The sequence below is a fragment of the Lagopus leucura genome, unplaced genomic scaffold (genome assembly GCF_019238085.1).
Source record: "Lagopus leucura isolate 7727_CA_CO unplaced genomic scaffold, USGS_WTPT01 Super-Scaffold_73, whole genome shotgun sequence".
NCBI lineage: Eukaryota > Metazoa > Chordata > Aves > Galliformes > Phasianidae > Lagopus > Lagopus leucura.
In genome coordinates, this window is record NW_024962252.1 from 78,111,901 (window position 1) to 78,127,621 (window position 15,721).

Genomic DNA, 15,721 nt, shown 5'->3' on the forward strand with positions numbered 1-15,721 from the left:
CTAAAGGGGGGCCATAAGAAAGAATGGGACAGACTTTTTAGCAGGGTCTGTTGTTAGGACACATGAAAACAGTTTCAAACTAAAAGAGGAGGGATTTAGAGTATAAGGTTCTTTACTTCTTCCTTAGGCAGAAGAGAGGCAGTGAGGCACAGGAACACATTGAGAGGTGGTAGATGTTCCATTCCTGGAGACACTCAGGGTCAGGCTGGGGGAGCTCTGAGCAATGTGATGTAGCTGTAGGTGTCCCTGTTTATTACAGGGGAGTTGAACTAGGTAGCCTTTAAGGATCCCTTCCAACACAAACGATTCAATGATTCTGTGTCATAATCAAAACATGAAAAAAAAGAAACAAAAAAACCCCACCATCCATCATTCGTAAAAAGACAAGACATTAAAAAAGAAAAAAGCCAGCCAGCCAGAGGGCAGACCAGTCTGCCTTCTGTTTCAGATCCTGGATTTCCACAGATCTCAATTAAGGTCCCTTGGTACTTTATCACTCAGTATGTTAAGAACACATTAATGCTCCCTATAGAGACAATTACTTGAAGTTCACTAGATTTCTTGTACCTGATTGTTTATAGCCTGGCCGCACCAAAAGCCGAATTCAGAGCTGGTGCAGTGCAAACTCCGCTCAGACGTATGGCACTTATTTGGTCTTTACACGCAGAAGTTTTGTCCTAACCAGCTACAGCATAATCTGGAACCATTCCATCCCTACACAAGAGCAGTAGCTAATGCATATGCCCCTCCTTCTTACAAATTGTTTCATTACCCAGCAGCTTCATTCTGCCGCAAACAATTTACAAACTCGAGACTAACAAACACATGGAAAAAGCCCAGGAGCTGAGCGCAGCGAACACCCGCACCCCTCCCTCACGAATGGAATCCGTTCCCTGCGAGTCCCGCTCCGCCCGCCGCCCCGCCACGACCCCTTCCCGCCCGCGGGCTCCCCCTACCTGTCCGAGCAGCCGCCAGCGGGCTCTCGCCGCTCCCGCACCGCTCCCTCCGCACCTGCCCGCGGCGGGGCGGCGCGGGGAGCCGGCAGCCTCAGCCATGCGGGAACGCCTGGGGTTGAGGCAACGAGAGAGCGCGGAGTGGGGAGCGGCGGCCCTGCGGTGCTGGGACCGGCCGGGCTAAGGCTTGAGAGAGAGGAAGCGGGGCGCCATCTTTGTTAATGGCAGTAGCACGTTGCCTGAGGGCGCGGCGCATCTGCTGTAGTGCGCGCGGCTCTGTAGGGGTGAGGGCGCGCCTCAAAACAGGGCTTCCGCGGGTTCGGAACCCCGCAGTGTGAAACGCGAGTGACTAAAGAAAGCGGCATGCAGAGACTGACGACAGCCGTGCTCGACCGCAGCGACTGGCTGAAGCCCTCCGCCGCCATCTTTGCTACGGGCAGTGCCGTCGGGAAACCGGAGCGGCTCGAGCCCGCTGCCATCTTAGCCCGGCCGGAGGAAGAGCCGCCCGGCCCGGGCACGGCTGTGCTGTCGCGGTGAGGGATGGAGCTGGCGGGGTGGGGCCGGCTTTTCTGGCCTTCGGCGGGAGGGTGAGAGGGAACGGGCTGAGGACTGTGGAACACATGGGGTGTCCTCCCTTCCGGAGTTACAGGCGCAGTGGGGTTTGTTTCTTTGCCGCTAAGCAGCCCTCCTGAAAGTGATTCTGTTGTTATAACGAGCTTTTAAAGCAGAAAAGAACCAGCTTCCCGAAAGCAGCATTTAGTCAGATGCATAGTTACATCTTTCTTGCTCTTCGCTGATAATTTCAGCAGAGCTAAGCTCCTAGCTGCCGGGACCCATGTGTTGGAGCAACATAGAATCGCCTTAGTTGGAAAGAACCCTTAAAGACCACCTAGTCCAGCTGCCCTGCACTGAACAGGGGCACCTACAGCTGGATCAGGTTGCTAAGAGCCCCCCAACCTTGAATGTCTCCAGAGATGGGGCATCCATCACCTCTCTGCACAGCCTGTTCCAGTGCCTCACTGGACTTCTTCCTTATGTCCTCTTTTAGTTTGAAACTGTTTCCCTGCGTCCTGTCACAACAGACCCTGCCAAAGGGTCTGTCCCATTCTTGCTTATAACCCTCCTTTAAGTACTGGCAGACTGCTGTTGTATCTTGTGCCTTCTCTTCCTCCAGCTGAGCAGCCCCAGCTTTCTCAGCCTGTCCTTGTAGGGAAGGTGCCCTATCCCTTGGATCATTTTTGTGGCCAGCCTCTGGACACTCTTAGAGGCAGGTTAACATGCAAGCTCAATCTATAAACCTATCACTTGGTAAAACCTTCAGTTTTACTGCTCTCATTTACCTAATGATCTTCGAAAGATGAAGCTTTATCTTCAGATTATGTTATGTATATTTCACTTAGTGCAAGTGATCAGGAGCTTGGGATGTTCATAAATTTCAGGTTGACTGTCAAGACTGGATTTGGATATCATGTGTTGGATTGCAAAATCTTTTGTCCGAGGGCTGAGCTTCAGTGTTAAATACTATCCTAAGGATAACCATCTTCCAGCACTATGTCTTTGTAGTACAATAAAACCGAACAAATGCCACATCCTCGACTGGTCAAGAAGTTCATGCAACAGCACTGTGCCACCTGGAAGAATCCTGTCATGGAGGTTATTTTCCTGCAAGGTATGCAGTTTATGTATAGGCAATGTCAACAACTGTCTTGATGCATCTGTTAAGGAAGCCAACTCTGTTTTTCAGAAGTCAAAGAAATACTTTCTTCCTAAAGGGCTTAAAGCGAGAGAATAAAGGCTAGGGCTTCTGTTATGTTCAAGGATGCATACGTTTGTTCAAATTCCCTATACTGTGTTGATGTCAGTCTGCATTTTTGTTGCTTTTTCTGCTGTAACAATTTGTAAAAAATAACAAAGGGGGAAAAAAGTATTTTCTGGAAAGATTCAGAGTGTCAGGAGAAAACATCAGGGCTCTAGAGAGAGAGAAGTCATCCACTTATCCTAAGATGAACTGGCTCAAAAAAACTTGGCCTTTGGTGTATTTTATCTTAGACATTTTCAGATGGATGTGGAGTTGTTCAAAAACTGTTTCAAGCTGAGGTGTTTCTTCAAAGATAACCAAAAGATCAAATCTAAAATGTTTGTTGAAACCCTCTTATTTCTAACCATCACATAGCAGTTGCTATGCCTGTGCCACAAATGTAGATAAATGTTTCAAGGAAAATAGCTGAGGTCTTGATGTGTGAGAAACTGTGGCTGCACTGGCCGTCTGTAACAGGATTACAGACGCTGGGCTACAGCACTGGTTTCAGGAGTCAATCATGTGGTCTTTGCCTGTTTGTTTTGGAGCAAATGTTCACATTGTCACCGAGATTCTCTACTATCCTCCCAAATCCTTCTAGATGACTGCTTTATTCTCAGGTGTACTGTAACTTCTCCAAATGAAAGGGAATCATCATGAGCTTCCTAAATGTCCTGTGAAACCTCCCAAAGACTTGTGGATGCTAAGGGAGTTTATACATGTACTTGAAAGAGACTTTTAAAGTATTTTTAAATATCCAAAAGCCATATTCATACTCTTGTAGTAACGCAAAGCTGATTTGTCAGTTTGTAGCCCAGGAAATGTCATTGTCTCAGTACATTCACACTGGGGTATAGAATGCTGGTTTGTAGCCATTGTGGTTTTTTTCCTTATTCAACAGGAGGGGACAAAAATCCATTTTAAAAGGAAAAAAATCACATCCATAACAGCATCAGAGCTTTTGTACAAAGATCTTCTGAAATCAGAGCAGGAAAACTGGAATAAAATTTCAAGAAGTTATAAAGCTATGACAAAAAGAATAAAGGAAAAAATAGAAGAACTGCACAACAAGTATACACTCCATTTGGAAAGCCCAAGGGTGAGTGACAAAAAATACAAACTTTTTTTGTCACTGAATATGAAGAACAAGCAGCAAAGCCATTCCTGTTATAAAGTTCTGTTTCATTAGTTATTTTGTTGTGGTAATTTCAAGTGTTGAAGTTTTCAATAATTGTGGATAGCAACAACACAAATTAAGAATAGCTCATACCTATTAGATAGTATAGTTGACCTTAATTTCACCATAGTCAGAAACAAACGAAGATCACACAATCCTCTGCTAACTGATGAAAAATAAGACTACAAGGAGCAAGTGCAGGTGATCTGAGCCATCCACTAAATTTAGAGCATGTATAGATAGCTTAAGTACCCTAACTTTAAAATAACCTTTCTGATGCATGTAATTCCTTCTTCCCCCTATTCAGCATTAAATATGTGCTGTATTCTACCATTTACATACTGTTCTGCTGGACAGAACACTGAATATCGGGATTCTAAGGAGATAATCTATAGCTTAAATGGAAAAATGTTTGTTTTGCATTGAGCAGATAAGATTTGGAGGAAACGTTTACTTTGAGGAGAATGGTGACATATTTTGTTCAAAAGCAGATGATGGTAAGGGATTTCTCTTCTTAACTTGTTACAATTGTTGAAAATGTTGTGCATACATAATTAGTACACTTTTTTACATTAAAGCATATTTGCTGTTTATTTTAAGTTTTTTTTATAACGTTATTTAACAATAGATGGGTAATTCCACAATCCTGAATCTGAAAACATGGGGTGAAAAGAGTAACGGAATGGCGTATTCTGAAACTGAGGTAAGTTTCTGGAAAGGAACTGAGAATCAACCTCTCAGAGCCCCAACTTCAAATGCTAAAAAAGGTCAAGTATCTCAAGAGATTATAAAGAAAACATAAACTAAACAAAAAATACCCAAAAGCTGCACTTTAAAATTTAGAGCATTGACCAGATGCTATTGTATGCATAATTTTATTTTTACACAGTGCATTTGTAGATATCTCATGAAAGAAATCCTTGGTTTCAGTACTAAGTGTACTTATTAAATACTAGTATAAAAAAATACTGTTCATTTTGACACACCTCAGTTACAGGATTTTTTAAATTTTATTTATTTATTTATTTTTACACTTGTTAAAATGCAACAGATAAAGGAAACGTTCGCATTTTATTCAGCACTGAAGATATGGGCTTTTCTGGTACCTTTATTAAACGGATCAGGGTTTCACCAGATGAGAGGTACCTGGCTATCGGCTTAAAAAGTGAAAATTCTGAAGAGGCAGCCTGTGTTATTATGAAACTCGGTGATGTTCCCATCGTGGAAGAAGTAATTCCAAATGTTTTTAGTTTTGGTAAGTTGTTTATAAATATCCTATGGGTCACACCAACTTCCAGTACAACATTGCTTTTAGCCTACAAATAATGGTGATAGTACTTATAAAAATAAAAAACAAGTTTTTTTTTTCCAGTTTAAATCCTCATAGCTGTTGAACAGTTTCTTATTTGAGAGATGTGTTCTCCTACACTGTAAAATTACAAGTTATTTGATACGAATGAGTGACTCCTTTCATGATACAAGTTTTCCTTTATTATAAAAGCATGCATTTGTATGTTTGAACACTTTTGCACATCATTCTTCTTATTGAATTCAACATACTTCTTTAAAAATTTACTGACATAACTATTTGCAATATGAGGATCTTTTTATGGGAAGCTGTAGGTAATATACCTCTGCAGCTTCAACTGAAGTCACTGATAGCTGTAAGCACTCTTCTGAGAAGTATAAAAGTGCTCAGTACAGGATGTGATCATAAAATTCAGAACTTAATGAAAACAATCACAACTTCAGTCAATTCTTCCAGCACAGATAATGGGGTTTTACATTCCTGTTACAAATACATAGAATTAAACCTAAACAAATAGCAATTTTTAATAGCATATTAAAGAAGAGAGCAAAAATAGTGCAGTAGAGCACATCCGATGTTCCACATATTATACTGCTAGATGTCATCAAGGATACATAGTTTAGTAAGCAGTTTGCCTCAGCAGGACAAGAATTTACAACACTGGGAAAAAATGCCTAGTTAAAAGCATTAAGGAAAGCTAGAACTTAATGCCATGTTTGCACAGTAGAAGCTTGCAATGTCTGCAATGTCCGTACAATCGCTTGTGAAGTGATTTCAACACAGTGTCCAATGTTCACTGAGCTCCATTTTCTCTCAGTAATAGTGTTTACACTGTTCCAAGTTTTATATACATTTCTTTTCGTTTTAGAATGGGCTACAAATGATGTTCTGTATTACACAAGTCAGAAGAACCTTAAATGCCAGAATGTGTTCATGACCACTTTCACTAATGAGAAATATACTAAGTTGGTTTACACAGAACAAGATGCAAGGTAATATTCATCTAAAATACACTAAGTCTTTAACATATTCTGTAGTATTCAATATGTAGACTCTAAGTGGTTTTGAAACAAATTCTTCCATATCACATTTCAGAAGGTAGAAGGCATTTTTAAGTTCTGTTCTGCTGTCTGGGAATGTATTTTCCTCTCCTCTTGATATGTGATCAGCAGCGATTTAACTTTTCTCTGTTACCTCACGAGTTCAGCTGAGTTTATAAATGCCAAGGTCAGACTCAGGTCAGGGTGTCCTTTAATGAACGCGTGACAGTTTCATACAGAGTAAACCAGACTGTGGGTTTCATTTTGTTTTCTCTGCTATTGATGTCTGATACAACTTTTTAAAAAACATTGAAGTTCAGGCTAATCCTTGCTCTGGGTAATGGATGAGCAAAATCATCACAGCATTCACAGAGAGAGGACTATTGTTGACTGAATACCCTCTCAATAACCTTTCTTTAAGCAGTGGTTTAGGAGGGCAAGAAGGCTCTTGATGAATTGAGAGCAGAACTGGTTTTTAAACCACGTAGCACTAAAATGATAGATCTGTACAGCATGCCATAAATATTTGTGATTATTCTTACTTCAAGTTACATACTCAATATAGAGATACCCTTTATACATTCATCTAATAAATGAAAAAAAAGTCTGCAGATGAGATGGAGTAGATAAGATCTGTATGTTCTATCTGTACTTGATACATACTTTTGTAAAATCAAACTGCACTGACCTGACGTGTCCCCACAGGGAAACTGTTGGCATAATTCTGAAGGTCATAGTCATTACAGTTAATCTACTAGAAACTTACTCTAAAGGTTCATATGCTAGTGCAGCTCATGATTGAACACAGTTGTTCATAGGAGATGGCAAGAGATTCTTTTTCATTGCCATAGAGAAGTTGTTCTACATACCACCAACTCTTTTACTTGCAGTCAAATATTTTTTTAGAAGCTGAAGATATCTTGACTTCCTTAAAAAAAAAAAAAAAAAAAAGCTACAAAAAAAAAAAAAGTGATATGAAGGTCAGAGTCCTTGGGGAGAAGTGTAACCTGCATTTCAGCTTGACTCTCTTAGAGGTAAGGTCAACAGAGCCAAACTGTTAGAATCTATACTGAATGCAGTGGCGCACACTTGCTGAATTTCAGTGGATTAGAGGCAGAAAACTGATTACTTGTGGACTTTAGGAGGACACACACAGTGGGAGTTGTAAAAATGTCAAGATGGTGCAATTAGACAAAACAATTGTACCAAAAAACTGGAATTCCTACACCTGCAAATAATTAAAGGCAGTGAAAAATGCTATCCAAGGCTTCCTTTCTTTCACCAGTCAAATATTTTCAAGTCTAGAAGGTTCATTATTGCTGTCAGTGCAGAATACATTACTCAACCCTGCAATTTCTTTTAAAGACAACTAGTTTTAAAGATTCAAAATGGCACAGAAACTCCTATGCCCAAAGATTTGACATATCAGTTAATTAGCATGACTCATTTAGAAACTTGAAACTGACTTACAGCCTGAACTTGTTCAATATTAGCATCCAGACACTGCTGAACATTTTCTGTTCCTAGATTTTAGAAGGATTTAAAATTAATGGAGTTCCAGAAACAGTTCCCATTTTCCAACTTTGCAACTTTGTCACTTCAGCACTGTCCATCCTGTCTTATAAAGGCCTGTGTTCTTTGTTTTTTTTTTCCTTTAAGCTTTTCTTTATTTTCTTACATCAGTAGCACTTGGGCTTTTTAATTATTTGCCCTTATAGTATAATAGCTCCTACTTTTTTATTGCAGTTTCCACATGTTACTCATTAATTTTATTAACTTCAATTATTCTTCAGATTTTTTTAAAAATAGGGCTACTATCTCAAAAAAAAAAAAAAAAATAAATCTGTTTTGCATGAATTTTAAAGCCCATGTACATCTAACACCCTTCAATCTGAATGATTCAAAAATCTGGATACATTTGGACAACAACTGAACAACTTTCCTTGCAGAGTTCAGGTTCCATACCCAAAACTGTGGGTTTTTGAATGCTGGGATAAATGTAGCAAAAGTGGGTTTGGGAATCAAGTAGTCTGAAATCTCTCCAGCCTACATACAGGCTTGCTGTTTCTTACATTGTAATTGGAAGCCCATGATTCTGAATTAACTGTGTTATTTCTTTCAGATTTTTTGTGGACATACACTGCACAAAAGATAGACGTTTCCTCACTATCAATAGCAACAGCAAGACAACCTCAGAAGTTTGGCTGATTGACTGCAGACATCCTTTTAAGTTACCTGTTCTTGTGCAAGCCCGAACAAAAGGGGTCATTTATCACATTGAGCACAGAAACAATGAGTTATATATTCTTACTTCATATGGAGAACCTGCAGAATATAAGGTAATCTTAAGCAATAATAAGAGTCATAGGATTCATTCAGACGCTTGTTGCAGACCACAGAAATAGTAAAGCTAGATTTTAATTCTGTGCTTCACAGCTTACTGAAATAATTTAAGAGAATTACACAGAGTTGCATGGATTTAAGGACTGACAGTAGTACGTGAAGTCTTGCCTACAGCATGCTGATTTGACTCAGCTTCTTTGGAAAAGCGCACTCACTTCTTGGTGTAAACAGCCCCATTTCCCCTTTATTATAATTTGATTTCAGTCTATATAACCAAACAGCTCACAGTTCTACCGGACACAGTGAAGGCATCTGATATTTGAAATTACTTTTGCAAATAACTTAGATACAAATTTTTCCATAAATTTGTTTCTCTCAGCATCGGTTTTTCTAATCGCATTCAGACATTTTCAGAGGCAGCCTTACTTTGACAGCTAAAAGTACGCCACTTCCTGGGAGAGAGAAAATGCCTTACTGCTCAGTTGAGAGCGTCTTGTCCTGCATGTAGTGCTGAGCATCAGATATGGAAAGATGACCTACTCTTAACACAGTATACATCTAACTTGCTCTTGTGTACCAAATCAAGAATGTACATTGCAGTCACTCAAATGTCACAATCTTTTATTTTTTAAACATTTCCCTACCCCTAACTAAGGAAAAAAGAATAAAGTACATTCATTCAGCTTGCTTTGATCCAACCTTCCAGTTATGCTGCTTCTAAAACCCAACTTAGTTGTCATAAAGGAACACCATACAATTGCAAATAGAGTTGTAACATCTAATTGCCATCTGTAACGCAGATCTCTCTTGCTATCAATACATAGGCAGTTACTGAATTGTTCTCCTATTTGCCTAAGTAAAGGGAATTTAAAGCCTTCCAGTTTCAGTCATCAATAATCTTTTGTAATTAAAATGGCGAGTGACATCACCTGTATGACTGTACCTCTAACTTATAACTCTTTATCTTGTATTTTGTTCTTGTAGTTGATGAAGGCTTCAGTAGCTTCCACTGGCATGGAGAACTGGCAGTTAGTTTATGCACTGGAAGAGAAAACCAAGCTAATAGACTTGGAGATGTTCCGTGATCACTGTATCATGTTCCTGCAGAAAGGTGGCTGTCTGTACTTAAACGTGATTGCTTTTGTTTCACATTCAGTTCAATCAACACAGGTATGTTTTAGCTTGGCTCAAGCAACGTGCTTTTTCCAGCACTATTTCTTTTTAATGTAGCATTACAAAATAAAAGATAAATTACTAAAGTAGAAGTGGTTTGGAAACTAATAGTGACAAAAACATCATTATGATTAATTATATTACCTGTGGATGTTCTTCACAATTTCACACGTGCTGGCTTATTGTAGCAGTTATGAAGTTAAAGAGCAGCTATAGTACAAGTCCATTCTTTCCTCAACTTGCTACCATCAAACTCTTCACAATACAGTCAATTTCTAATGTAAAATAAGCCTTGATTCCCCAAACACTGTATTTTTATCGGGCTGATTTTGTGGTTACATTCATCAGCCAATGCAAGGAAATAAGCATAGCCCTCCCTGAGATTAAAGGCTAGAACATCGAAAAGACAAATATGGTCACTGACCTAAAATGAATAGGAAAACCTAGTATTGCAGTACAACTTCTGTCAAGTATTTCTTCATTTCTCTAGATGTTGCAAAATACTTGTGGAATACAAATAAAGGGTCTCCATTCAAAACCACAGCTTCTAGAGATCATTTAGCTGAAATATTTAATTGATTTGTTTGCCTGAGAAGTACTATCTGAAGAACTTGCAAGTTTATTCCAACAAGCTTCCAAGGCTGCATTCTATAAAACTGCTACAGAGAAAAGGTTTTCAGCAAAGTACATTGCATGGTCTCTGAAACCTTTCATTTTTCAAAATAGTTTTAGTTTATTTATTCAGAGAGAGTCTGCAGTTACTCTGGAGAACTTTGACTTTAGTGCCATTTCAGAAATCTCTCACAAACTAACTCGAGCAAGCAATGGCCTGGCAGAGGGTTTGACTATGTTCCTGCTGCTCACAAAGAATGAATCTTGATTTCTTTTATTCTTAGTGAAGTTAAAAATCTTAAATATAATAGCAGTAAGTGTCTGAGGGTAAATGTGCCAGGAAAAGGTTTTGTTCTTCACAATGGCTGGCACTAAGAACAAAGTTAAGAGGCAGGGGTTTTTGGTGGCTTAGCATTACTGAGCTAACTCACAGCAAAAGCATAACAACTGACATGGACTTGGCTGTGCAACATGTTCAAGCAGGAGTGGAAATCAGAGGGGAAATGGGATCTAAAAATTAAAAACAGTGCAGAATCATTTCAAATGTTTTATTAAAAAAAAAAATCTGTACAAATGCCCATTTTAAACTGGATTCTAATTTAGATTTATTTTTCTGTTTTATCTCATTATTGAATTTTATCCAATAGCCTCAAGTGAAAAGTTTACCACTTTCTGACCGTTCTATTATTGAATGTAAAAGAAATACAGCTTGTGCTACATCCAAGCTGCAGATAATTAGCTTGCTATTCAAAATCTTTTCCTCTGTAGGACACGCTAGGCAGAACTTATAGAAGCCGTGTAAAGGTCTCACTTGAAACGCTCTGTTTTCTCAGCTACCTACATGGGCCTGTGCCTTTGAATTGGAATCTCATCCTGAACACGCCAGCAGCACTTGCTATTTTCAGCTCACCTCCCCAGCACACCCCCCAAGGCGTTTTGCATATTCATTTAAAGAAAATAATCTCATTGAACAAGCTGCAGAAGAGGTACCAATTATTATGAATTGTCACACTACACGTTTACTAGCTAAAAGCAAGGTAAGATTTTTCAGTCCTTTTCCCATTCCCTTTATTCTTCCCTTCCTCCCCACCCATTTGTAGAAAATGCATTTGGCAGGGAATAGAGATTAAAAATGTAAAAGAGCAGTTGGTGCTGTACTTACCAGTGGGCGTTTTCTCCAGTGCTATAGAGGAGAAAAAGAAAGTCGTGATGAGATTTTTTTCATTGATCTGGGCATGCTAGAGAAGATAACAGTCAAGAAACTCAGCACAGCATAACTCAGACTCACTAAAAGATGTATGGTATCCTGGTATCTATGATAAATGAGAAAAATGTCAGCTGCTGAGAAGGACACCCCACAACCATCTACACAGCACAGATCAAGAAAAGAAAGTTTTAACAGCCTGAGTTTAAAAAAATGGTGATGTTAATAGAGAGTTTGTGCTGCAGTAAGTGGTAAACTATTTTGTTAATAATAGATATTCTCTGCGTTAAAGGGAGAAGGAAGACTTGGGTGCTTTGGTGGTTTAAAAACTCCTCAGGTGTTGCACTTAAATGAATTTTATACTCTGCATCTATAAGCCTACACAGCAGAGGTTCAGTCTCTTGCTTTATTTTTCAAGAGTGCTTTGTACAATCTAAGTGAAAAAAAATTACTGTAATCAAAAAAACACATTTTAAAATAAATAATTGAAGTTTTCATTGCCATGTGTCATTGAGATTTCTGAAATGTCTGAAATACTCCTTCATTTCCAGGATGAAACTTTGGTGCCAATTACAGTTTTTCATAATACGAATTCTAAAGAGCTACACAGGAAGCCACTTCTAGTTCATGTATATGGAGCTTATGGCATAGATTTGAACATGAGCTTTAGAGAAGAGAAGCTGATGTTAATTGAAGAGGGCTGGATATTAGCATATTGCCACGTTAGGTAAGTCAAATATAAAATGGAATTAATATTTTCATTTGTGGGATATTCTGATATTTGTTGATCTACAGCTGAAGAGGTACAGAAATGTTCCTTCCTCCCCTCTCCCTCTCCCCCCCCTCATTTAGTTCTAATTCATGTTTTTCACTTCTACCTCTTTTTAGAATTCTCAAAAATCCTTTTTAAAACAAAAAATAAATTTTCCTCTGGGAAAAATAATCTACTTTTAATTCCATGTACTGTGTTCATGTTCTTATGTCAACAGTGTGATGATGTATTAAGTTTTAATCTTTTGAAGTCTCATTATTTTTCACCTCTTCTTTGCTCAAAAAAAACCCCAAAACCTGTTCAAATGTTCAAAGTGTTCAAATGGCAGTGATAAGCTACCACCTGCTTTCCTGAGGGCACTGTGTACTAATGCTAAGTCTGTGCCTTCTGAAAACCATTTGCCTTTCTGCAGCTAAACATTTAACCTGCCTCTGTATTTTTCTACTTACTAAATCCTGTCCCCAGTTTAGCTACAAACCCATTAGTTTCATAAAAACAGGTCATACAACAGACTATATTGGAGGCACAATTCAGTGGACAAGGGAAGATTGTCACTTTAGGAATAGAGGAGCATTGTTTGAAATACCAGTTCCTAAACAAATCCAACATACAAATATATAGAGTCTGCTAATAAAATGGCAAGCATTGTGCAGTTCTTCCTCCCATCTTTGCAAATGTCTTATGATGTAAATCAATCCTAAGCAGTATCAATGAAAAATTTTGGCAGAATAATCTTTTGATTGATTTTAAACATAAACCTGGAATAAAGACATTTTAGGTGGATTAGAACAAGAATTGTGGTTGTATGGAAAAGGATACAAGTAAATTTAGTATTGAAGTTTTATAAACAGTAAAAAATACTACATTTCCTCTCATCTTTGAACTCAAACTAGAAAAAATGAACCTTATTGACAGTCTCAAATCTTATGCCGCACAAAAGAATTTGAGCATCTTGGCAGAGCTGAGAAAGTCTTTTAATGTTAATAATAAATCTGGTGATAGTGATATAAAAATGGAAGATGTTTCAGTTACCATTTTCACAGTTTCCTACAAAAACATTGTATCAGTGTTTGATTTTGTATTGACTCCTCTGACACTGCTGATAGCATTTTCACCAGTCATCGTGTGAGGATTTTTTTTTGTTTGTACATAGTGTGTTTTAGCTGCAAGGGGAGGAGTGGGTAAAGACAGGAAGAAAGGGAAGTTAACTGGAAAGACAAAGTGTGATTTAGCAATTCTGTGGCTGCTGCTGTCTTTTATTATGTGAAGATTTACTTGCAACATTTTCCAAACAGACTCCAACTTGAATTGTTTTAAATTCCAGGGGTGGAGGAGAGCTAGGCCTCAGGTGGCACAAAGATGGATGTCAGCAGAACAAACTCAAAGGTCTCCATGACCTTAAGGCTTGCATCATGCTGCTGCATGAACTAGGATTTTCTCAGCCAAAATATACAGCACTAACAGCTGCCAGTGCTGGAGGAGTTCTTGCGGGAGCCATTTGCAACAGCGATCCAGAACTTATCAGAGCCATGGTTTTACAGGTGAGCTGCTGCAGATCCTTCATTATAGCATTTAGCTGTATTCTGTTTTGGTTTTGCTTTTTACCAGTTTCAGAAATTGAAATGTTCCAATTCAAAATTTCCCTTATTTTTTTTCCTTTTTAATAATTTTAAGGCACCTTTTGTAGATGTTCTGAATACAATGATGAAAACTCATCTCCCACTGTCAATTGAAGAACAAGAAGAATGGGGAAATCCGTTAGCAGATGAAAAATGTATGAAGTACATCAAAAACTACTGTCCTTATCACAATATTAAGCCACAGGTAAAACTACTGTAGTATTCCACACAGAAGGGGTAGTAAGATATAGTGCTTCATAGGAAAATAATTGCAAAAAAAAAAAGATAACTTAAAAAATATAAATCTATTTTACTCTTTCATTGCTTTACAATCCAACATTTTAAAACTTTGCTGCTGCTTTGTGTTAACTTCATGTTAAAATCATTAACACAATCAGTAACTATTTCAGTATTTCCTTTGTTTTACTGCCTTATCCAGACTTCACTGCAGCAGGAAGGTGGCACTTTGCACTGATTAAACACAAACAGTGAAATGGAAAAGAAGCTCTATGGCTTTGATACTGTTATCTCAGATGAAAGCTTTAGTTGAAGAATGTTAGCTGTGTTTCATAGCTAATAGATCTTACCATATTAAAAATACTCTTGCATATAAAAATTACAAAAGTAAATCTCAACTACTGCTCTGTTAAAGATGTACCATTCCATGATTATTACTCCTTTTTTGTGTAATCATCAGCATGCAGACGTTTCACACCTTTAGCAGTAGGGAGAGGATGGTTTTTTATTACCTTTTGCAAGTGGATGATCCTCTAATATTAATTTGTCATTTTTAAGATCAGAATGCTTTTTTCAGCTAGTGATACAAGATGCTTTTTCAAGAAAGAGTAATTATGTAATAGATTCATTTTAGATAAACCACAAGAAGTAGAACTCGTGGATATATAGAGAAAAATGTACTTATTCATTTCAATAGATCATCAGTTGTCAACTATCTAACTGGTTTTGGTTTTTAATTTCAGTGCTATCCTTCAGTTTTTATCACAGCATATGAAAATGATCAACGAGTGCCACTAACAGGAATTCTGCGGTATGTTCAGAAACTTAGGAAGGCTACACTAGATCATGCCAGCAGAACAGGAAAGGAAGGTAAAATAAGAATATCACAGCTCTATGGACTTGACTAAAGCAGACTAGTTGTGTAATTAAATACTAGAGATTGACTCTTCCTTAAATGCTTCGTTTGTTCAATACAATCCAGGAACCCTCTTTTGCTCAGAATGAGCATGATTACCTTTGAGAATGATGAGAATGATTACCTTTCCAAAGAAAGAACACATTGGATACATGAACGTTTTTCAAATCCCCAGTTAATAGAAATACAAATAGTTCATCCAGCAAGACCATCCATGATTATTATTTTTTTTTTTTAAGAAACATCAGAATATGTTTTTAGAAGGTAGAATAATTATCTATCCCTAAACAACTTGCACTGCCCACTTACCTTTCTTTGTTCATTCAGTGTCAATTGATCAGTAGTTTCATTGTTCCAGGAAACTGGATCCCTAATATCATCTTAGACATCCAGGCAAGTGGCAGTCATTGTGACTCATCTTGGGAGGATTCACTGACTGAGGTATGTTCCCTTCACTGTACACTTGCACAGCACTGTGGGGAGGTATCCCTCAGCTGATACTTAAACCTTAGCAACTGATGCAGTCACTGAAGGCATGTTTTAAATATTAAAAACAAAACAGAAACAA

The 15,721-nt window shown here is 38.2% G+C and overlaps 2 protein-coding genes across 8 annotated transcripts in view; one reads left to right on the forward strand and one right to left on the reverse strand.

The window, feature by feature from the left end:
* Positions 1–1,055, reverse strand: part of CAMKMT (calmodulin-lysine N-methyltransferase) — a 194,315-nt gene extending 193,260 nt beyond the window's left edge. Inside the window, exon 1 of the mRNA XM_042887140.1 lies at positions 957–1,055. Coding sequence (XP_042743074.1) covers positions 957–1,055 — 99 coding nt within the window. The remainder of the gene's footprint in view (positions 1–956) is intronic.
* A 40-nt stretch (positions 1,056–1,095) lies between these two features.
* PREPL (prolyl endopeptidase like) overlaps positions 1,096–15,721 on the forward strand; it is a 34,664-nt gene continuing 20,038 nt past the window's right edge. For 4 of the 7 annotated variants that reach the window (XR_006183120.1, XM_042895344.1, XM_042895346.1 and 1 more), the window contains exons 1-14: positions 1,097–1,486; positions 2,393–2,622; positions 3,653–3,850; positions 4,359–4,425; positions 4,980–5,183; positions 6,106–6,229; positions 8,400–8,616; positions 9,605–9,790; positions 11,239–11,442; positions 12,161–12,336; positions 13,706–13,922; positions 14,056–14,205; positions 14,981–15,107; positions 15,512–15,594. Coding sequence is in view for 6 of the 7 variants with exons in the window: in XM_042895344.1 (XP_042751278.1) it covers positions 2,422–2,622; positions 3,653–3,850; positions 4,359–4,425; positions 4,980–5,183; positions 6,106–6,229; positions 8,400–8,616; positions 9,605–9,790; positions 11,239–11,442; positions 12,161–12,336; positions 13,706–13,922; positions 14,056–14,205; positions 14,981–15,107; positions 15,512–15,594 (2,154 nt within the window). In the remaining variant the exon portion in view is untranslated. Of the gene's footprint in view, positions 1,487–2,392; positions 2,623–3,652; positions 3,851–4,358; positions 4,426–4,979; positions 5,184–6,105; positions 6,230–8,399; positions 8,617–9,604; positions 9,791–11,238; positions 11,443–12,160; positions 12,337–13,705; positions 13,923–14,055; positions 14,206–14,980; positions 15,108–15,511; positions 15,595–15,721 lie in introns of all 7 variants that reach the window. The other 3 variants (XM_042895343.1, XM_042895341.1, XM_042895342.1) reach the window with 1 other exon arrangement.